At 39.0% G+C, this 24560-nt stretch overlaps 2 protein-coding genes across 3 annotated transcripts in view; both read right to left on the bottom strand.

The window, feature by feature from the left end:
• Positions 1–11307: 11307 nt before the first annotated feature.
• LOC136707600 (granulocyte-macrophage colony-stimulating factor receptor subunit alpha-like) lies at positions 11308–16644 on the bottom strand. The gene is made up of 10 exons (XM_066681770.1): positions 16345–16644; positions 14575–14711; positions 14265–14448; positions 14062–14161; positions 13747–13925; positions 13330–13457; positions 13096–13234; positions 12793–12880; positions 12469–12562; positions 11308–12246 (listed from the first exon to the last, which is right to left on the bottom strand). Exons 1-10 carry the CDS (start codon positions 16418–16420, stop codon positions 12163–12165), a joined length of 1209 nt encoding a protein of 402 aa, XP_066537867.1. The 5' UTR covers positions 16421–16644; the 3' UTR covers positions 11308–12162.
• Positions 16645–20382: 3738 nt separating this feature from the next.
• The window catches only part of dock11 (dedicator of cytokinesis 11), a 72244-nt gene continuing 68066 nt past the window's right edge, over positions 20383–24560 (bottom strand). For both annotated transcript variants that reach the window (XM_066680467.1, XM_066680468.1), the window contains one exon: positions 20383–22930. In XM_066680467.1, coding sequence (XP_066536564.1) covers positions 22841–22930 — 90 coding nt within the window. In that variant the 3' untranslated portion in view covers positions 20383–22840. The remainder of the gene's footprint in view (positions 22931–24560) is intronic.

Raw genomic sequence — 24560 nt, 5'->3', positions numbered from 1 at the left:
TGGACTGGATAAGTGGTTACAGACAATGAATGAGTATTGGTTTCTAATGTATGGGAACTTGATATGCAAGGATTTACATTAATTTATGCTTTCTAAAGAGTTATACTTTTACAGCAGATTGTCTTGCACACCTCCACAAATGGCATTTATACTTAACACAACCTTCTTAAGTGAGATTTTGGCCATTTGCCTATCTCTGTGATCACTTACAGAGGGATAAATTGCAGCGGGAAATTTCCAGTGAAAGTTGAACATGCAACAAGTAAACTGATCTGTGAGAACTGAAACTCGGAGCCATGTTCAATCCAAAAAAAACAAAAACATACGAATATACGATGAGTAATATTTTGTGGGCCCCCTCCAGGGTGTATTCCCGCCTTGTGCCCAATGATTCCAGGTAGGCTCTGGACCCACCGCGACCCTGAACTGGATAAGCGCTTACAGATAATGAATGAATGAATGAATAATATTTTGTGGTTTTCAAAGCCAGCAATTCCTGTTAGAGACAGGGTTTTGCAACATCACCGGCTGCATTTTGTAGGGGAGTCCCGACAGTGGAAAAGCGACAAGCGACAAGTGCCGAGCTGAGCCGTGTAGAGTCGTGCAGAGCCGAACCCATGCAGTGGAAAAGCCCCATAAATAGGCAACGCCTACATAGATAGCTGTTTAGGTAGGCAGCATTTTAATGGACATCCGTCCTCATGAGCCAGATTTGTGGGATGCTTTTTTACAGAATGTTTGTTTGTATCAATAATTAACACAGGAACCGCATTATTATTATTACTTATTAGTCCAACACAGAAGATACATCTGTCTTGTGTAATGTCTCTCTCAGCTCCCTCTAATGAGTAAAGTCTGTCCGGTATTAACTCTTGTACAGCTGATATTATCTTTCCTCTCTCTCTCTCTCTCTCTCCCTCCCTCTCTCTCTCTCTGCCAATGTACGCATGTCCATACCAGGAAAACCAAACCAGATACTGAGCCAAAATGGCAGCAGCACTGATGGTTATGGTCTCAAAACTGGAGATTGTGGAATACAAAATACAACACAAGAGACTCACTAAACCCTGGGCTAAAAAGCCCTTGCAGACACTCTGCAGCCTCAGGCATCTCAACAAATACAACCATAGCCAGCACTCAGCTGTACATTAATGAAGCATGTAAACAGTTTAATTTAATGTTATTGAAGGCTATGGGGGCATATACAGCTTTGTTATTTTAATTAGCCTAAGCCCAGCATTTATGCTGATAACTCATTAATTTGTTCATTCATTCATTCATGGAGCCTACCCGGAATCACTGGGCGCAAGGCAGGAACACACACTGGAGGGGGCGCCAGTCCTTTACAGGGCGATTCATTTGTTCAGTTGATGTTACATCTAATAATATTCAGGGCCCACTGGTTTACATAGATCCCACTTAGACTGATTGACAGTCTGCTGTAGCTTCCCATTGAGGCCCACTGGGCTGAACAGCAGTAGAAACAGTTAACCCAGTTTCATTAATTAATCAGAGTACCCTTTTCTCACAGCCACCAATCACAGAGATGCCTGACCCCTGTCCCAATTTCCCAGTTATATTACTGTAATTGTCCCTAATTATGAGCTCGCACAATTCTTCATCAAAAGTATGCTCATCGTGTCCACCATGCAACATGCAAACTTCAGCAAAACGTGACGTATACTGGGTTACTGATTCAGTTTTTTCCTGATGACACTCCACTAATTTTGGCAGAAACAGACAGCAGAACTCATGGCTTCTTTTAAAACCACTAACATGCTCTCGCATTGCACCCTTTGACAGCCTTCATAAACTGAAGCTTATCTACATGTCTCACAGAGTATGACTCTAATTTGTCTATCTCATCTAGCATCTGTGAACACACAGCCAAAACCTCTAATGGATGCAGAGAGTACAGTTTCATCTTACTTGACATTTGTGTCATAAAAGGACCCAATCCCATAATGTTAGGATAGCTAAACCCTTTAGAGAGATGATCAATTTGCTCTGGAAATTTAAAATTTAAAAGCGGCTTTTAACTGTATATAGCGGTGTTTAACTTCTTGCCTCCCTTGGTTTTCACCTGCTTAATGACCCACTGGACTGTTCAGTGTCTCTCTTAAAAGCATCCAAGGATGGATTTGGCTGGTGGTTTGTAGCTATCGTGTTGTTATTTGTCAGTCCCCTTTCTCCTTCTCTAGCAACTCAACTTTTGCTTCAAGAAGAACAAGTGATTTCTAACTGTGTTCACAGGTTTTCTGAGCATTCGTGGCAGCACAATTATGATGGGATCATTCTTCTTTTAACTGTTCAATTTTAGAATGATGTTCTGTCATTAGCAAATAATTCCACTTCCTGAAAACCTGTACGTAGCCTTCAATTCCTTTCTTCTTTATACATTTTGCTAGAACTGTGACTCACCGTTCCAGACTCCGTTCTGAATCTTCTGAGATGTTAAATCTTTTACACAATTTAGCTTTTTATTTTTTAGACAAAATCTGTGTAGCATCTAAATGTCTTTCAAATGCACCCCTGTCTGTATCCTGTGGAGATGCGCATTCTGTATTAATGTTAGTTGAGGCATCAGTCAATCTATTGATTGCTATTTTACAGTAATGAGTAGATCCAATCCAACCCTGAGCCAGGAAGCCATCTTGAATCTGATCTAAGAACTGGTGGAAATAGGACACACCTAAATCCAAAGCAAACGCTGTTGCTTTTGTAAAGACCAGAAAGTATAACTAAACTTCCTGCGCCTTCCTAAGATAAAGATGGGAAACAAATCCAATTCCGAGAAGAGAAATGCCGTCTGTTCCCCAAAACCAGAAAAAACTGATTCTCAGTAGGGTGTCCTCAGCATGTCCTACTGGATCCTTCCTACCCACATATAAGATAAGACAACTCTCCTACACTGGCTGTGTGTGCTGTGCTTGAGATTTCTTTCGCTCCCCCTTGTTGTATGAGGCGATGGTTCATCTTCTTTACAGCACCAGGGTCAGCTACCGGCAGACTGTCAGAAAAACAGAATTCTTGGTCGACAACTGAAAGAGTTCACAATGTCGGACAGCGGGATCCCACCTTCGTGGTCAAAAATTGTTGTCTGTGTTCATCGCTGGAAGTTGTTGATTCTTGAGAATAGGAGAGGAGACTGAAATGTTGTTTATTGGGTGCACACAATCTGTACAGAGAGAGTCTAAATATCTCTCCGTACAAAACCCTTTTAAGAATAACACAGTGAGGCAGTAAGAAGATAACAGTTAAACATCGGCCCAAGGACCACTTCAAAACACCTTAAGGTAAAGTTACGAGCCACTATTATGAGTCCATTTAAATATAAATGTGAAAGCTGCTATAACTTAAGAGATTTTACAAGCTGTGCGTTTGTGCTGGATTTGAATGAGCATGGCGATTGACATGGCTCTGGCCAATCAGCGTTCTGCAGGGCTTATATCAGAGGCGATTGCTCTAAGACTGCAAGGGAAGCTCAGCTTCCCCTAAAATGTCAAAAAATAAGTGATCAAATATATACTGTTGTGTGTACATGTCATTGAATAAATATGCACTACAACGCGCTCAACTTTTGTTCAGAATCAGCTTCTTATCACTGGTAAAGACGCGGCTTTCCTCTCAATCATTCCCGCAGCTTCACAGTGATTTAAACAGTGAGGACGCTGAGCGTCCACAGAGTTCAATAGCGAAGCAGCGAAGTGCAGCGAAACGAGACGAGTCATTGGATAAATGCTGGGCTTTGTCCCGCCCATCGGACGCTCAGCGTCTCTGGGGGTCTATGGGGCAGTGGGCTGGCCTCGGCTGGCCCGGACGCTCAGCTTCTGCATGATGATTGGATGATCTGTCTGAGGCTGAATCCCTTTTTGATTGACAGCGAAATGAGCGAATCAGCGATCCTTTGGTGTAAAGATCCATGGGAGCATTAAATTTTCATTCTGTTCTGAGTTGAACCAGAGACGTTCTTAAACCTCTTAGCGGCATTTTCTTTGTTAAAAATGACTAGCGACAAATCGAGCTTCTATTTCTGGTGGGTTTTTGTAGCTGCTTGTGTTTGGAGACTGACTTCTATCACTCTTTCTGACTTCTATCGCAGTTTCTGTCCAGCGGGTGCTGCTGAGCCCCTCCACCGTCACAAAGCACTCACAGGCGGACACACTTCACATGGGCCAAGGCCGTTTAAGCAGCCTAGCTCTGCTGGCCATTGAGAGGACACTAGTCAATTCCCTGGAAAAGACGCGTTGTTGGTACGACAGGGTCACAGATTATTTTCTTGAAAAGGAATGGAGGGTAGAATTTACGTATAAATAAACCGACACATTTTATGATGTAGGCCAAAATTGAGCTTCCCCTCCTTGAAAGACCAGCATCCGCCACTGGTTTACACGTCAATTTTTAGTACCTACTCGGCAAGGTACTAAACAAACTTTCCTTGTTTCCAGGGCCAAGTCCCAGATTTGGCCAGTGGAAAAGCAAAAGAGCCGTGCTCAATCTTGTAGAGCCATATAGGGTCCATGCAGTGGAAAGGTGACATTACAGAGTTCATGTGAAAGTGTAAGAAAGTTTAAGAAATAATTATTTACACCACACTAGACAAGGGCCAAGCTGCTGTCCACCTGCTTAGTAGAGGACATGCTTGTGAACGTTGGAAAGTGATTAATTTCATATTAATTCTATAATTTATTCTGATTCTCTCTGTTTTAGGTCACTGTGAACTCTTTCAGGATTGTTTGTCTCTTCTCTGCCTGTGTATCATCGCCTTGATTGTTTATGGAACAATTGACGTTGATAACATTCTCTATAATATGTGTGTGCTCCGGTGGGAGAGACGTGACCAAGACATCTCTGTAAACTTTTCCATCTCTACTTTAAAATAAAACAATCATACTCTCTTCACACACGCGGGACTCTGTCTAATTCATTCTCAACAACCTCAACCAACAATTAGCCGAGCCAGAGCCAGGAGCCTTTATGTCAAGAATCAAGACTCATCTTCTGAAAATGTCCTAAGTCAAGTTTGAGCTGCAAGCTGTGACGACTTCAACACCTGCTCTGCTGTGTGAGACGAAGGGCCCATAAACAGAAACATGCTCCTAAATAACACATACTACTACAACTAATTACGAAATGAACACAAAAATACTCCTAATACACACGATGGTATTTCATACTGTTAGAATGTTTTCTTTCTTGTCATCCTTGCAGAGAAATCTAGGGCTGAATCAGTCTTAATTTTGCCTGATGTATCAGATTTAGCTCCTCAATCCAAAACTTGACTGTTCATCTTTTCCCTAAAGATTATCTAGCAATTTGGATATCCATTTTGCATTAGTTTCAGTGCTGATTTTCGAAAAGTTATGAAAGTAAAATGGAAATAAGTCATGGGAATATAGTTCTGAGGATTTAAACATCAGTAAAAGAGATACTGTGTATGATGCAATATATGAATTGCAGCCTATTTTAATTTCCAATATGTAATTTAGTCTCTTTAGACTCTTTTGGTCTATTTTATTTAATTTTTTCACTTTAAACAGTAAATTTGAAAATGAACAAGCGATTGAGACAGGTTCAAATAAATTCACAAAATGTATTTTCTTTGTTTTCTAAAGAAATTTGTCGCATTATTTGCTTTGAAATGATAACTCCTGGACTTCTACATAAGACTTATAAGGTGACTGCTTACAAAAAGTATATTACAGATTGCTTCTTTACCAGTGTGTGTCATCAGAGATAAAGGAAAATATAAAGATAAAGGCCTGTGATCCCACCCACTGTCCAATCACAATGAAGTTTGTACACCTGGGTTGCCAGGTATGGCACACTATACCAGACACAAACAAAGCGTGCTGCAGCCATGAAAGTCAGAAAGGGAGCAAAAATAATGTTAGAGTCCATTCATTCATTATCTGTAACCGCTTATCCAATTAAGGGGCGCGGGGGGTCCAGAGCCTACCTGAAATCATCGGGCGCAAGGCGGGAATACACCCTGGAGGGGGCGCCAGTCCTTCACAGGGCAACACAGACACACACACATTCACACCTACGGACACTTTCAAGTCGCCAATTCACCTGCAACGTGTGTTTTTGGACTGTGGGAGGAAACCGGAGCACCCGGAGGAAACCCACGCAGACACAGGGAGAACACACCAACTCCTCACAGACAGTCACCCGGAGCGGGAATTGAACCCACAACCTCCAGGACCCTGGAGCTGTGTGACTGCGACACTACCTGCTGCGCCACCGTGCCGCCCATGTTAGAGTCCCTTGTACTTTAAAAAAAAAATAAAAAGTCTCATGATCCTCCTAAAAATCTCCATGGTCACAGACAGAGTAAAATGAGAGGGAATATTGGTAATGTATTTGAAAAATTGAGAGAGAGCTTAGAACCCAGCAAGACTACAAGACTTGCAGAGTTGGCAGATCAACATTAGGTGTCAGTCAGTCAGTCAGTCAGCGCAAATGCCTCTTCTAGGCTGGCCTGGCAGGCAGTCCGGCAAAAATATACTTGTTGATGTGAGAGTTCAGTAACTAAAAGTATATTAATTTAAAATAAATGTTATAGCAATGAGTTAAAAGTATCTTATTATAAAATATAGGACACAAAATATACTCTTAGTATTTTTTACATAATTCAAATGTACTTTAATTGTTCTTATGTGCTTCCTTTTCACAAGGATTACCTGGACCGCCATAAACTCCAAAGAAGATGAAAGAGAAGCATGTTCTGACAGAAACGTCCCAGTGTCTGCAAATTATGAGATGTGGAAACGCACCTAATACAAAACCAGTTGGTGGATTGGAAAATATTTATTTTTCTTATGAAAATCCTATGTTATGCCTGAAAAAGCCTTTAAAAATGCAATGTCTCTAATAACCATATCAAAGCCAGTCCAAAACTAAATGCAGTCAGAAAGAGAGTGATCCATACATCTCAGACACTAAATGTAAACTGTAAGTCTTCCATAGAATTCTGGGCTTGTTACTCAGAAGGGAAGGGTGAACTATGACAAAGCTGTCATACACAGACATTATTCATGATTAGTTTGTAAACTGAAGACTGACAAGTCTGTAAGGCTTGCTGACAAATTGCAAAGTTGTTTTAAGTTCTGGAATATCTAAAGTTGCTGTGTTTTTCTTTTTTCTGGAAGGTAAATTTAGAGCACTAGGTTGTGCATCAAGAATTCCAAATTGATTGCTAACATAAAGTGGTGACCTGTGACTCTAATTTGTTGTTTATGTGGCCCTCATGTAAAAACAGGAGCAGTCTGCTCATGTGGAATCATCCCACTGGTGATGACAATGAGGATGTAGACCAGACAAGAGTCAGAATGTTTTTTGCTATTGTGAAACACTTGGTAGACAGCACAAAGCGTCAAAATCAGTTTCTAACAGAAACCTGCGCCAGAAGCAAGACATTCGCCAAAATGCTCTTGTCAGATGTCTATGACATTTATAAATCTTTAAAGTGTACTATTTAGGGAGTATGTCACTGGGACAGCAGTTTACATGAGTTTACATTAATCCCTGATGTCCACATCATGTCTGAGTTGATCTCTTGCCATGAATTAGCTGCTGTCTGCAGTGTGGAGGAATTCATGTTTCTATAGTTCTATGCTTCAACTTAAACTTTGTCCATCTGACTACTGACCAGTAGAGGTGGGCGATACCAGGAGTTTTGGTATCGATCCGATACCAAGTAAATACAGGGCAAGTATCGCCGATATTGATACCGATACCGATACCGCTAATCTTCACCACGTGCAGGTGCCGAAGCAAGTTGGGGGGGGTTGTGTGCACGCGCTCACGCGGGGATATTTCGAGTATGCAAGATTTAAACCTGCATTCCTCTCTCTACATGAACAGTTATTTACTGGTCTCCGGCCTGTATGTCCTTCCCACTTGGCGGTCAAGCCATCCAATCAGAAATTACCTTTGTCATTTCTGATTGGCTGAAACTGAGGCACATTGTAATGGCTGTAAGTGTTGCGCGTAGGACAGGAGAGCAAGAAGTGTAGGTTGTAATGTGCGTTCAAGAAACGTCCTTTGCTCGCTTAAAATATCCATGAGCGCTCAGAAACCTTCCTGCTCGTTCAAAATATCCGCGTGTGCAGAATGGTGGCCCCAAAATAACGACATACACCCACAGATTTTAGCGGGAGAGCAGTGGGAGAGAAAAAAAAGCTGGAGTATCGATCTTTTTCCACGAGTATTGATAAATACCAATACCAGCGTTGGTGTCGATATTATCGATATTTGGATCGATCTGCCCACCTCTACTGACCAGTCACAGTTGTTACGTTCTGGGTCAACGCAATGCTTAGTTACATATCTGGAGAGGTGTACATCTGGCTACGCCATAGGCTATGGCACAGGGTTTGCGTCGATGCTTTGCCTACAGCATAGGTTTGACGCAGAAGTATAAATTGGGTTTTAGTGTTCCAGTGAATGTGTGTAAGTGTCTTATCACAGGTAAACAGAGTTTTGTTTACATTACCATGGCAACTGTAACCTGAAAGCAATAGCCTTGACACAAAGAATCTGCACTTTTCTTAGCATTTACCTTTGAAATCCTGTTGTGATTTCAGAGATATTTAGGGCTTACTAAAGTTTGGATCTCTTTAACCACATCAACGGATGACCTATTTCAGGACATTACTCAGGGATGTTGATTTTCATATCCAGACAGGCAGGTACAGTCATGCTGCATAGGGTTCTCCAGGAAATTTTTGGGAGCGGCAGGTGATTTAGTTAACACTTAATAAGTTAGCCTGCATTTTAATGTTTTCTTACACCACATGTACTGTGTACCTTCCCCCCCATTTTAAAGTGTACTTATCAGGACTTGCAATGTGACATCTCGTTATTTAGGGTGTACTTTTTAGCTTTGCTGACCCGGGACTTGTAGTACATCATCCCATAAATAATGGAGCTACTTACATTTATGAATCTATATACAGGGGGTCCTCGACTTACGACGTTGATCCGTTCCTGCGTCGCGTCGTAAACCGATTTTACACAGTAAATATCAAAAAGCCGTGTAACCGTGTATTCTTCCGCCGCGCACACCACACACGATGTTCGGTTTACGACGTTTATGACGCAAAACCACTTAAGTCGAAACAAGGCTTTATACAGTAAATGGGAGATGTGTCGTAACCACGAAACATCGCAACTCGGGACTGACGTAACCCGAGGACCTCCTGTATATAAAATAATTAAATGTATTTTTGTATATGTATGTATGTATTCTTAAATGTGAATTAAGTGCTTAAATGTATTTACAGCAAAAGAAAATGAGAACAAGAGAGTAACAATTAGGGACGTAGAGTGTAACTTCCGGATATTTACTCAAAATACGCTAATGCAATTTGCCAGAATTTATGGTGCAGCTTTTTAGAATATATATAAAATACCTTTGTTCATGGCAGTTGTGAGTAATTTTTGCATGTGAATTCAGCAAGCAAGCTTCACTTACACTCCAGGCATTTATAACACGTTTAAATAAATAAATAAACAAACAAACAAACATAGCACAAAAAGTAAGGAAACTTGTGTTGGTAGATTATTTCTTTGTTGTAACAATCCTCTTTGGCATTAGATCTAATACCATTGGAAAGCCTGTTCATTTCCTTTTTAAATGGTGCCACATTTGTAAGGAACATGCATTTGAGGGATGAGCAGTAGAGCTGAGTATGTGGGTTGCACCACTTTAAGGATTCTTATGGATGGCCTGTGTGAAACAGTAAAGCTTTAAGGAGGTGTCTTTCTCTGACTGTAATTCTACATGTGGCACAAAGTTCCTGATTCCTCTCCAACACCATATTCCACATGAACTGTGAAGATGTAAATTTAAAACAGCTTGAGGTGTTAACAAAATGTCAGCTAAGCTGAGAAAATTGTGCTACCGATTATTGCACTTCAGTATAACCAGTTAGACAGAGTTTTACCTCTAAATGAACTCAAGTGTGTAAAGCATTCAAACTATGTGCAGACATGACTTTGACCTAAATGGATTGATAACAGCTTCACTCCCAGTGGTAAGCATTGATTTCTTTGCCCACAAAGTGGGTTCTCCTTCGAAGTGCAGTAAGCACTTACTCAGATCTCATCATCAGCTAGATGTTATCATGGAGTTTAGATGTTCCAGACCTGATCAGAAGCAGTATGACCAGTGATTGACCAATGAATATAGTAAATATAGGCATGGGCATTGCAGAAACATCTTAAACCTCTGTCCATGGACAAATTTTAAGTAAAACACAAGACCCTCAAACTCGATTTATTTATTTATTTCTCTCTCTCTCTCTATGTAAATATATATGGATGCTGGTCCGTATGGGCTTGGCCTTCCCTTCCTCTGTGGTCAAATTGAATCTCAGTAAAAACCATTAGCCTCAAATCCCTCTCTCAATTCAGCTGCAACTGAAAGATGGGAAGGAAACAACACTACAATGGGCATTAAACAGCGCTTTGTTGATGTCATTTAGATAATTAGGCTCTACTTGTCTCAGACTGTAGTGTACATGGCAGAATCTGATCTTCCTATACAAGCACACTGCAAACCGACAATCTGTTCTTCAATTCTCTGTTCTAGAAATGCCAAATTATTTTTGCCTGTTAATTAGGAAGGCAGAACCTTGGCTATGACAGATAACAGCACTTGTGTACTATTTTTATGTGTTGTACTACAGCAGAGTATTAATTAGACTTGGTAAATACCCAATAATTATACTACCACAAATTGTAAAGTTAGCTTTAGTTACCTACTGCTAGCTATAGGCAGTCCACACACAAGTTGGTCTCCCCTGTTGGCCATATTAACCACAGTAGGGTTTGATTCAATGTGCTTTGATTAAATTATAGACTTAAATACTCACCTAAATGCTATTTCTGTAGTAAAAGCATACATTATTAACGTAAGAGGGAAGAAGTCATAGCTTTGAGCGATGTCTGTTGTACTGTTTATCATTCAACTATAGATGGCAGTGTAGGGCTTCTACATGCCTTATTTTGAAGGCCAACTGGACAGGTCTGGTATTGCAGCAAAGCTACTTTAAGGTGCAGCTCAATGTGGACCGACATTGAGCTGCATATATCCTCAGAGCAATGTTGTACACGGCATCTAAAGCCTCTCAAGTAGCAAATGACGGCCAACTACCAATTAATCAGAAGTTGGACATGTAGGTTCCACTCTCTTGGCTATAGAGGGTACAAGAGCAAGCGTAACAACTCATTCATCATGGATGATTAGAAGAGCCATACAATTGTGGAAATCCATGCACACACCACCTGAGTTACCACTATGTTAACTTTATTTACAGAACAAGGCATATAGAAAATATTTAAATCAGTACTATAATACAATATGTACAGATGGTTATTTACAGAAATGGGAACATCTAGTGTCTTACCACTAAAATAAAATATTCATTTAATATGAAACAAATTGGTCACCACTGACATTGTTCCACACATGGGTAGAACGGATGGAAAAAGAGGGAGGTATAAGAAAATGCACGTAACAACAAAATGTAACAGGACTGTTACCATTCTTCCAAAACGCATCTCTTTTTTTCAGTTATTGGGAACTAATGCTCTCTGCATATTGTGATCCAAATACACTTTGTCACAGTGTTCAGGACGATTCAGTGGAAATCTTGGTCAAATTCTACTGCAGCTTGTGTGATCTTGTGTATCTTGAAGTGAGAGTCTACAATAAACAGATGATAGCTTTGTGCTTGTTTCATCCCAAGCCACCGCTGAATTCTTGCTTTTAGACCTGCAGATTTTGGTTAAAAATGGCTAATCTACGCAAATAACACGACCAACCCACCCTCCTGGGTTTTTAGGAAAATTACACGGATCCATTACACAGGGGACATGATTAATCCTTTGGAAATAATTCCACAGTAACAGATTGAAATTCCATCAGGAGACTGGCTTATTTTCCTTCTGGTGTTCCTCTGAATGCGAGGCAGTTCTTTGCCATGTATGAAGAAAGGGTATCACTCACAGCAGTGCAGAGTACAGAAATGCCCTTTAGGACAGAACACAGATGTATTCACTGGCCTAAGACTTGGACCTGCTGAGACAGTTGACAAAACCCAGTCACTGTTAATCCGTTACAGTGTCTGTTGTGTGAGTTACAAGCCGGTGTCATGGTTTGGAGATTAAGAATGTTGATGACGGCTCCAGTTTGACATCTCTCTCCACGACCTCTGTAGTAGGCACATAGAGGCTCTGTGGTGAGGAAGAGACAAGAGCACCATTAGCATGTTTTTATATCTCCAAGTACCCGATGAGTAGGTTAGTAGTGATAATTAACTCTTTGAGATCTAACAGTGTAATTTATTGCATTGTTATTTAGACACAATAAAATCAATCCAAGGAAGGACATATTGCACAGATGATATCTTTTGAAATGAAACAGGTACTGATCAATTCAGGATTGTCACACATTACCTTGGACTGTCCTCCATCATTATTACCGTTAAGCATATCTTTGAAGTAAATTAACGATGGTGCAGGAATCTCCGGGAGGAAAATATCTTTGTACCTGTTAAGAAAAGTGGTTTTATAAATAAAGAGTAGCTTCATAAACATGTCCTATCTGAAACAATGCATAATTATAGCACATAGTTTAAATAAGCATTCCGATTGGAAAATTTAAGTCAAATAATGTCAGATACAAATATATACAGATATAAATGGCTGCAACTTTCTGTTGACTAATCCAAACAGAAATGCAATTCACAGGTGAAATATGATTTTCTCTTCTTTTTTTACCTTCTAAATAACACTAGAGCCAATATAAGACAGCAGGACACCGCTATTGGGGCGATTATCACAGCCATGTTTAGATCAATACTCTTATCTGCACAAAAAAAAAAAAAAACATATTTGTAAAGCAGGTAAAGTCCATAAATGAACTAAATATGAAGTAAAAACAGTCTGCAGTAATAAAAACGTTATGAAAGAATGAAATGACTTTAAAGGATTCAAATGGACACCTGTAAAACTGTAAGACCTACTGTAAGACAATTGTGCATATATAAAGAAGCAGGAAAGTAAAGAAAGGAGATACCGTACCCAAATACACAGGTTCACTCATCTCACTCTGCCTCTCTACCCCGCAGTTCTGAGTGAATATGCTCTGCACTTGAGCGCTGTAAGGGCAGGCTGAGTCATAATCCAATGTAAGTGTTGGTTCCAGAGATGGAACTTCCCTCTAGTATGAACAAAACATCATGAGGATTACTGATAAATATAAAAAACACAGGTGATTAAATAGTGTCAGTGCACCACAGAGTATAAGTGGCTCACCTCTTCATTGCATTTCCTGTATTTAAACCTGTATTTCCAACAATGCGTTGAAAAATTTGGAGCGTCTGATAGAAGACAGAGACGACTTCCATTCCTTATGATGTTAAGCTTTGGTCGCTCTGGTTTTACTGCAAATGGAATCAAAAACATTGGATACAAATATATGTGAAAGATATTTGGAAAAGCACCCGTTTTTTTGACTAATGTTTTTAGTTATTATTAGGAATTGAACCTAAATTTTGACCCCACTCATTTTTACATTACACAATGTGCTTGTGTTTGTCTGTATAATATTAATATTTCTTAATTGCTAGACATAGCATAGCATAGGGGATCTCTCCCCCAAGAGATCTAATAAGAAATATACAGGCATATATTATTCTACTGATTCATCTAAGAGATGTACAGAGCTCCTACCTGAATCTCGAGGTGCTATTATGAAGTTGTTTGGAATTGTGGAACCTTTCATGGTTCCATTGATCATGAAGAACGTTTCGTGAGCTCCGAAATCAATGTCATTTAGATGACAGCCCATCATCATGGGTCCATTGGTGAAATATGAACCACAAGCCTTTAGGATGCCAGACTCTTTATTTCTAATAAGAGAGAATTAGGCTTCAGTACGAGGAAATGCAGGAATGAGTACAACACTTTTTGGGAAATAAACAACAGCACTAGATTTCTTACACAAAAGGGGGGATGAATTTAAGAGGAAAATGTAGTTCTTGTCACCTGTAGTAGAGCTGGAGATCAGAGGCATTGCTGATTAATCTCCAGGTACAGTTCATCTTCTCATGAGAGTAATAGACACAGGTGAAGTTCTTCACCAAAGCTGAAATACAATAGTGATGTCCATCATAATTTGTGATGTTTCACAAACAAGAAATCAAAATTGATTTAACTTGCATTGATTTATTATCGACTTAAAGTCTCACCCAAAGGTGGAGAGATGTTTTGGTAGATTGATTTGCTGGGTTTCATGTTTCCACACTCCATAGGGTTGGTCCGTACAATGACGCATATTTCCCTCTCGTTAGAAACTTTCCAGTTTTCCTTCAAATGTTTTGTGCGCCGTTTTTCTGCAAGTGGATTTGGCTCAGTGCTGCTGGGAAGACATTTCTGTTTTGAAAGTCAGAGTAAATTAAAAATGTAAAGAAAATTGAATTTCTCTTATTGAAAACGATGGTCACAATCCACACACCCTAACAACGAAACAGTGGAACTGCACAAAGAGTGGGAACTCGCCTTGAAATGTAATTCAGCAGTGTAATTCACTTTACAGTCTGCGTCCAAACCTGCGGGTTCACTCCACTCAGCAGTTACAGAGGAATGATCCGGGTTCCATGAGAGGTTAAGGTTTTCTGGTGGAGGCAGTTCATCTTCTACAAAAGAGTGAAGTAGACGATGGTGTAAAAAATGATTTGAAAGCACTGGGCTTTAATGTAAGCCCTGTGTAATACTAACATTTGATGATTCACAGTTTCATCGTATTTTATTTTAAGGCTTTAGATAATGATCTGGACTTTGGACTGTTATACCCATATGGAAGTTTGTTTTACATCTGGGAGTATACACCTTTCTTCCTGTTTGTTTCTTCATGAAATATTTACATGACTTGTATTCTAATAAAAACAAAAAAGTGTCCTCCCCAGAATGAGAAGCTTGGGTGATAAGGGTCGCAAGAGGAAGAGACATATCCAGGTTAAGTAAATTAGCTTCCAGCACTGAGAGATATTTTTTGCCTAATGATATTTGCAAATACATCAGCTTCATTCCTGTTGAGGATTACCAAAACAAAGACTATATATATATATATATATATATATATATATATATATATATATATATATATATATATATATATATATCTGTGTTACAATCAAAAATACAAAAATAACAGCACTCTATAGCTATGCGATTAACTTAAAATATTACTTTAAAACCCAAGTGTAAACTATAGAAGTATATCAAACCACGATTGTGCTGACTACACCAAAACCTGTTTTATTTTTGTATAATTTCAAAAGACAATTTACAATTTACAAACCCTCAGCATTATTTAACATTGTATTACTTGTATGTAGATATGTACACTGTCAAAAATTTACTGTACAATGTCTTGTTCCCTTATTGTGCAAACAATTTAAACGTACCCTCAGAGGTACAACTGCGGTATTAAAGACGTGTACTACATACATTCTCTTCTCCACACAGAACTCAGTGTAGTTGTGTGTTAAACTGTAAATAGAACAACAAAATAAAAGCCAAGACTCTAAAATAAATGAAACAAGAAATTTAAAAGTAAATAAAATAAAACCCTAAAACAACAAATTTCTCTAATTAAAGATAACAAAGACGTGCCGGTCAAAAGACGTTTAATTGACGTATAATTCAACAGCTGAATTTAACATATTTGGGGCAAATGGTTCATAAAATGTTGCCTTTATAAGTGTTGTGGCACATTTTATAGTTTAATTCCCTCAATATTTACACTTTTTAATTTCAAATATTATTTAATGACCCTAGTGTATGAATCTGAGGTATTTAGATTATGAGCAACTTTTTGAAGACTGAATTGATTATCAATATTCTTACAGATTTAGAATTTGTGTCATGTTTTTGAAAATGAGGTTACAAAAAACCTACAGGGGACTAATTAAGTGTTACAAAATGTCGTGTAGAAAATGATTCAGGGTAAAAATAAAAGCACGGGAAGGGTCTTTCTTCGGCTTGAGCTACGGTTCGTTTGTTTTTTCCGCGTCAACGGCGTTCAGAGTCATTGAAGTATTCTGACCTACAGCCCTGTCCCTGACCGTTGGATCTGTGGAAGACCGTTGGGTTTAGGTTGGGGAGCCAAAAAAGGAACAAACTTCACTTAAATAGTGACTCTCTGACGTCAGACCCTGTCGGGAAGCCTGCAGGATGTCCAGCAGGGTTAACCCTGAGTGGACTTCCTTTAACAACGACACGAAGGTATCAACGGCAGAGCTCGGTAAAGGTAGTGACAGATCGTACCTGTAAAGCTGTCCGCTTCAGCAATCAGAAGCAACAGGCAAATAACGAAAGTGACATCCCAGATACGGCCAAACATGGTCTCCAGCACTGTGTAACTTCAGGATTCTGTACTAACTCCGGCGGGTTTGTTTATTCCTGAAATACTCCAGAGCTTCTCCTCAGTCCAGTTCGGGCTCTGTGCCACAGTGTCAGTAAATCCACAGCGAGCAGAGCTGTCTGAAAGCAGCTCTGTCTTTGAGCGTGTGCCTCTATCTGTATCTCTATCTCTCTCTCTCTCTCACTCACACTCCCTCTCTCTCTCTCACGTACACATTACTGCAGGCTTATTGCGAACCTCTCTCTCTCTCTCTCTCTCTCTCTCTGCCTGTCGTGACAGGTGGGAGGAGAGAAGTCAGGAAAGATCCTATCGCAACACATTGGCCTCTCAGGAAACAAACATTCTGGCTCCATATCCGTCTCTGCCTTCATAAACCAAGAGCCAGAAATCCTGGAAGTCAAATATTTAGCCACTAGAAGGCAATGCTATATAATCCAAGCAATAAATGTCTCTGCTTGTAAGTACCGTGTGAGTCAACTGTAAAAAGACTGATTCATTAAAGCGTAAAGTAGAACATAACTGGGACCCTTTCATTCTATGATTTAACAGAAACTCTATTCCCAAGAGTTTTCAGTGTGGGGAGTCTTGATGTGGAGGGCTGTTGCGTTAACCACAGCACTGTAAACATCAGTTTGTTCCAACCCAGTAAACATTTAGCCGTTGATTCAACGTTGAAATAAAGTAATGACTGCCGTCTAATCAACGTTCTCTGAAGGTTGAAAATGAACGTTGAAAAGACGTCCAAACACAGACATTGAAAAGACGATTATTAGACGTATTTTGGACGTCCGTTGACGTTATTGATTGGTCCCGAAATAAATTACTTGTATAAAACTTATTAAGATGGAATTTGGACGTCCATTGACGTTTAAAATATGTCCTTGATGGACAGACTATTTTTAGACCTATTTTGAACGTCCAGGGACGTTCCTTGTTTACTGGGAACACTCCATACTGAATGAACTGAACATACTAAAAAAAAGAGCTTATTAATTAAACTGGATGATAACAGAAATGACTACTGGACTTGCTTATGCACAAGTTTGGAACCAAATAAGCCAATTATTTCTTAAATCAATACAAACTCCTGTCATAATAATGACACTTTGTTTATTGACTACACTCATTGATCATTCTGTCAGCTCTGCTGACCGTACAGGAGCACTGTGTAGTTCTACAGTTACCGACTGTACTCCACCTGTTTCTTATCCCCATTTCACTCTGTTCTTCAGTGCCCTGGACGCCCACAGAACAGGTATGGTTTGGGTGGGGGATCATTCTCGGCGCTGCACTAGCACTGACATGTTGGTGATGTGTTGGTGTGTGTCGTGCTGGTCCAGGTGAATCAGACTGGAGTTTTTATACCATTCACTGTCCACTCTGTTAGACACACCTACCTCACTGGTTCACCTTGTAGATGAAAAGTCAGAGACAGTAGCTCATCTGTTGCAGCACAGTTCTGTATTAGTGGGCTATTCTCCAGCAGCACCGAGCAAGACCCACCACCCTGATTATACCTGCTCTGTGGTGGTCCTGTGGAGGGTGAAATGGAGAGGAAAAAGTGGGAAACCATGGACTAACAGATTTCCTCCTTCCCCCACGGATTATGTATGAGGTTGGGTTACTGTCTGCCAAATCATTTTAAGTTTCCTTACATTTGAGGAAAATATGATGAAATTCTCAATTTTATTCACGCCTACTTGTGCAGCCTTCATTTGCAAAGATAACAGCTGTGTTTTTTTTTACAGTCATACTTAATGATGCATGAGAACTCATAGCAAGGGATCTGTGACCACTCATCCATACAAATGATGTCCCAATTCCCTTTGGATCCTGTGGTGACTAGGTCAGAGGCCTGGGATGGCTATGACAGGCCCTTGGTTCTTTGGTCAATTAACAATTCTTGTTTTCGTTTTGGTTCTTCTGCCCTAATATCCATGCGGCAGCCAAGTTTAAGCTTCCTGCGTGGTGTAGTAAGATTTTGCTTTTATATTTGCTAACTATTTCTGGTCATTGGCAGCAGAGTATTTCTTTTCTGCCAACCATCGCAAACTAACTGTGCTTATGTAGTTGCTGTGATTGTAATTTACTTGGTGTGACCCAGTACACAACTGTACATAAATCCCTAGTTGCAATCCTTGGAGAATTTTTGGCCTTGTACCATACTCTCTGTATGTGAGGTCAGTAGAGAGATGCATCCTGTTCTGTCCCTCCAGCTGCTGTAAACTTAATTATTGCCCTGTTAGTGGAATTGATTTTTGTTTTTCAACTGTTATCTTTATTCATGTAGCCATTTCCTGATTTGTGTAGATCATCTGGATTTTCTGACCCATATCCGCTGCCTTACTACTTTTTAATACTGATGAATGATCAAAGGAATTTGCCCTTTGGGTGGCTTCATATTTATACCTTAGTAAGACAAGCAGTCATAACTGACCATTTAAGTTAAATTAACCTAAGAATAAAATATGAAAAGGAGTATACGTCAGTTAGATTTCACTAATAAACATTTATAGGGTTGATAGCCTCTGTAGCAAATTCAGATTAAAAATAAATTAAATATATATGTTAAGTGTTTTAAAGATAAGCAGAAAGAAAGATAAGCAAGAAATTATTTTTATGTTTGTTTGTTTTGCTTACGTTTCCATGGGTGTCAAGATTTATGATAAGCACTGTACGTCATGCATGACTTATTATTTGTATGTGCAATATATTAAAGTGCTTCTGATTCGGAGTCGGCCTCTTAGAGGAGCCAGTACTATGACTGCTTCCACTGCAGATTTTTTGTTTTACCTTGGACCAAAATGTTGCCTACATTTTTGGGTTAAGAGATGTTTGACTGAAAATATGTTTATACATATATATGTATAAACATGACGGCACGGTGGCGCAGCAGGTAGTGTCGCAGTCACACAGCTCCAGGGGCCTGGAGGTTTTGGGATCGTTCCTGCTCCAGGTGACTGTCTGTGAGGAGTGTGGTGTGTTCTCCCAGTGTCTGCGTGGGTTTCCTCCGGGTGACTGTCTGTGAGGAGTGTGGTGTGTTCTTTCTGTGTCTGCGTGGGTTTCCTCCGGGTGACTGTCTGTGAGGAGTTTGGTGTGTTCTCCCAGTGTCTGCGTGGGTTTCCTCCGGGTGACTGTCTGTGAGGAGTGTGGTGTGTTCTTTCTGTGTCTGCGTGGGTTTCCTCCGGGTGACTGTCTGTGAGGAGTTTGGTGTGTTCTCCCAGTGTCTGCGTGGGTTTCCTCCGGGTGACTGTCTGTGAGGAGTTGGTGTGTTCTCCCTGTGTCTGCGTAGGTTTCCTCTGGGTGCTCCGGTTTCCTCCCACAGTCCAAAAACACACGTTGGTAGGATTGGTGACTCATTGGCCTTGCGCCCAATGATTCCAGGTAGGCTCTGGACCCACCATGACCCTGAACTGGATAAGCGCTTACAGATAATGAATGAATGTATAAACATCATATTTGTAGAGAGAGATTATGAGAGTTATCTGAGCAGTAAGTATTTATTTGCTAATAAACAAGTAAACTTCCAGTAAGTGTAATATTATGTGTGTGAATGTGTTGGTTTAACTTTTTCCAAATCTCTCTTTTTTTTGTTAGTGTGATTATATATAACTGTAAGTAAAGCTCACTCAACAGGAATACTACAGAGTGGGAAATCTTTAGAAATACAGCCTGTTATTTCCTTCCTCAAATGGTTCCATATCCTATTTGTTAGGCATTCTGTGGTTTTTGCAGTACTGAGAAAGGGAAGTGTGAGCTAATCTTAAGGCACTGTTACTATTGCTTGTTAATTTGGGAAAGATTGCATTTTAAAGGGAAAGCTTATAGTAAGGAGGGAAAATTACTATTTGTGGTACAGAAAGTAAAGGATTTCCCACATTAAAGTTGGTGGTAAAAAGGGATTACACTAGTGAGCCCATTCTGATTGTGAAAATGCAGGTTTATTCACATGTTAAGTAAATGAAACTTTTTTGAAAAATTAGCATTTTTGTAAGATTTTCCAGGAAAAAGCATTATTGTAACAAAACATGATGACTTTTTGCAACATCTATTTTGTTGCACACACACACTATATATATATGCTCACACACAGCTCTGAAAAATGTATCAGCAGCACTTTTTTTTCAACTGACATTTACATCTTTGAAAGGATGTTGTTCCCGAGGCAGTGAAGGCTCTGGCAACAAGAGAAATACAGAGGAAATCCACCCCAGTCCTTTAGAATAGAGCAGCCTGCACAGGCATTGTCAACGCTGTGGCACCTCTAATGGCCTAGTAGCAAGAATGATTCCATTAACAGCCTCTTCACTCACTTATGTAACACAGGACAACATAGTTCCACAGCTGACGTCAACGTCACAAGGTACCTTCATTTCTGCTCTTTTCCTTTATGTACACAAATATATTCTAAATCTGAATAATATATTAGCGATAACACTAATATATTAATATTAAATTACTGCATTAAATTATATAGTAATTTACACAACTGATTCGCTTTTTAATGCCATGTGCAGCTGTCTGTGGGTATAGTATGAGCTCTTACTGCTTCTATCTTAGCTTCTTTCACAGCTCTTTGACCAAACCTCATTTAATACTGAAAAAAGGAAGTCTGTCAAAACGGTTAAGCTCTCCAATACACATTGTGGCTTGGCCGCAACTGTATTTCGACAGCAGAGGCTTCTGAATGTCAATACTATTAAGGAACACAAAACAAATATGATTTTTGCAAGTAAATACAGCAATGGCCTTGCTCAGTCTCTGAGGCTTTCCTTCTTAATACCAAGGGGAATGCAGAGAGGAGGATGTTTAGTCTGAAATTTGACTACACAAGATTTTCACATAAATTGTGCAAGACCGTCTAAGTGCTCTGAGGTACCAGGCATTGTAGAAGGCAACACATGTGAAGGTAAACTAGATATTCAGCACTTCTTAATTACCTGTGGAACACAAAATTTACATTTGGTGTTTCACCCAAAACAAAGGTAATTATTAATAATAAGCACTTCACAAAAACAAACAAACAAAAAAAGACAAAATAAGGAAATAAATCATGGCTAAATCAGTCTGCTCTAAAGTTGTGCAGGGTACACCTGTTTTATTATTATTTTTCAATACAGCTTAAAATCTTTTAAAAAGTAATTTTTGTGCCAAAGTTTTATTCAAAATAAAATCTGCAAACAAAATTCCAAAAAATGTAACAGAAAATTAATGTTGCGAATGCAAAATAGGAAAAACAAAACATCAAATATATATTTTTGAAAAATCCTTGGGTACTTCATTACTCTTTGCAATGGTTTTGCTGACAGTGTTTTGCTTCTGTAATCTCTCACTTCCATATTAATTTATTTACGTATTTACTTATTTTTTGTCCTCCTTACACATCTCTTGGCTAGTTCAAACATAAAAGACTTTAACAGTTCTGGGCAAAAATGTGCCCTAGTATAGATCCGCTAACACAAGGAATGTTGTGTAATGGTTTGCATAGATGGTACATTATCTAAAGTTAAACAACCAGTTTTTGGGCTTTTATCAATAATTCTGTCAAGGTTAAGTAAGAAGTATGAGTAGATTCCATTCATTAATTTATTATCATATCTATATTAATGTTTTAATGCAAAAATTAAATCAACCTGTTGCTGTGTATTGAAACAAATTTGTTCCACCATGTGGAGGAACAATTCAACATTGGCGTGGTTTCAAACAAGGTTTCAGACCCGTCAGCCCAAATTCAGTTGAACAATAGAGATGCAAGGGCAATGCCTTCTAAGACACTCCCACCCATGAAAATGTGCCAAAACTCAGAAACAAATGAGAAATTCCAGAAGCAAGAGACTTCAATTGCAAAATCCACCTAAAGAAAAACAATGAAACCAAAATTCCAGCTAAAATTCGTGTTGAATACAATGAAGAATAAATTAGTTGAATATACGTTTTTCCTTTTGATCCAAAGATTTTTGCAGATTTTATTTTGTATAAAACCTTTAAATCCATAAAAAGCCCAACCCTCTCCTTTTTTAAGACATAAATGCGTTCTCTAGATACAGCAGTGAATGTTTAAGGGGGAAAAAACAAACAAACAAACAAACAAACAAATAAAACTAAAATATATTTGGATATTCAAATGCTGGCTTGGTTAAAGTTTTAAACATTTAACATTGTCTACAATGAACATGATCTGCTGAGGGTGTAGGTTCCAGGAACAGGAATGATTGACATGGATGTTCTGAACATGTAAATTTAAATGGAACACCAAAGCTCAGTCGTAACAACATGGCACTTGATTAGAACATTCTAGTTACGTCAACCCAGAAGACGATTTATGGATGCTCAAGGTCGACTCTGTATCATACATTCAAGTGTGCAGAGAGTTGATCGTGTAAAGCAGCAAACAGGATCTTAGCTGAAGCCAGTGGATGTTCCACTGATGGCACGGAACACATGTACAGAGTTCTGCAACAGGGAACGCATCTCATCCTCCTCGAATATCTACACATTTAAAACAGCACTAATTAGACATACCACATTCAGATTCGAATCAATCTTGCACATCAATTTAAAATAACTCATGAAAGCATTTGTAGGCCGTCTCATCCTCTATGGAATGTGTTAACACAGACAAATACTTAGGTACATGCTTCAAGATATCACATGCCTTTTGTAATTAAATGAATGTTACCTAGCATTCGATCTAAACAGCAAGCAGCACAAAGAGAGAAAGCAGAGACACGTTAGAGTACAGCAGAGAGAGAGTACATTTCTGCATTGCCCACATAACAATAGATAAATACACACATACACTATGTTACAGTGAATGTTAAGGAACTGCCCTGAATACAAATGTATTTGTTTTTTGGAAATAAACTACTTTTAGAATTATCTGGGGCCAAAAGTTAATGATCATGAATTATCTACAGTATACGACCATTTTGCTTACTTTTTGTGTGTGTTTTTTGCTTCCATTTTTTTCAAATTTGTGTATTAATTTAGATAATTACCATCCTCAACAACACACTAGGTGCAATGCAAGAAATATTTCATATGAAATGTTTGCTTGATGTGCACAAACTAAACTTTTAATCGCACATATCATTTTACATTTTTTACATGCTTTCACAGGCACTTTTTGGTAAATTCATTTCTCAAGAAGATAACGTAAAATGAACTAAAATAATCTAGTGGCCAAATGAAGAGTATCAATTGTGGAATAAAAAAAAAATTACAGGTCATAGCAATGTTCAGGGAATGGGAGGGGGTTGTGTGACATGTCTGTACTTGGTAACAACTGCATGGTGACTTCAGAAATTCTAGGAAAACCAACTGCCAAGTACACCTAGTTTCACAACAGAATTATCTACCTCATCTACCTGCAGTTTAAGGAAACTAATCAGTATATGGTCTTACTCACTTTCTTTATCATCTAAAATATTTCAGTTTATGGGGAAAGAGAGAGGGAAAGATAGCTGCTTCCTGAGACAAAGCCTACGGTGAATAATAAGAAATCAATATTTGCTTTTCTTCCTTAAACCAAGAGAAATACTGTACTCAAAGTGGATTCACAGTAAAACAAAATGCAGTAGACAGAGAGGTAAGTGTGCTAAATGAAAGTAAGGGAAAATAGGATTTGGAGATTTTAGATAAAAATAGTGAAAGGGCAAGCAGAGGCTTAGTAAAGAGATCTGGATTGTACTACGTCTTTAAAGAGACATATTTCCATCTTCTAGCAGTCATGGTTTATTATGTGCAGAATGTGTTTGCTGTCCTAAATACATTATATATGTTCAAAGAGAGCACACCTGAGTGAAAACGCCTTGTTGTTTAACTGAATACAAAGTTTTAAGCTTGTTGTGGTATTATCTCTTCATGCTTTACTTCATCTAAAGAGTCATCGTCTTGCATAAAATATCAGCATATCAGATAAGTTAGGTATGAACTGTGCACTTTCAATTGCCAATCAGCAATAGCAGAGAAGGTATAACACTGAGTTTAGGTCTTGCACAGCATCATAGTTTAGTACAGGGCAGTTTCATAATAAAAATCATAAGTTTTTATTATGATTGGGGAAAAGCAAAAAGCACATACTACATTATATTCTTCAGATATTTCATGTGCTTTAAAT

Source organism: Hoplias malabaricus, chromosome 9 (assembly GCF_029633855.1).
Source record: "Hoplias malabaricus isolate fHopMal1 chromosome 9, fHopMal1.hap1, whole genome shotgun sequence".
Lineage (NCBI taxonomy): Eukaryota > Metazoa > Chordata > Actinopteri > Characiformes > Erythrinidae > Hoplias > Hoplias malabaricus.
This window is presented reverse-complemented; position numbering and strand designations above follow the sequence as displayed.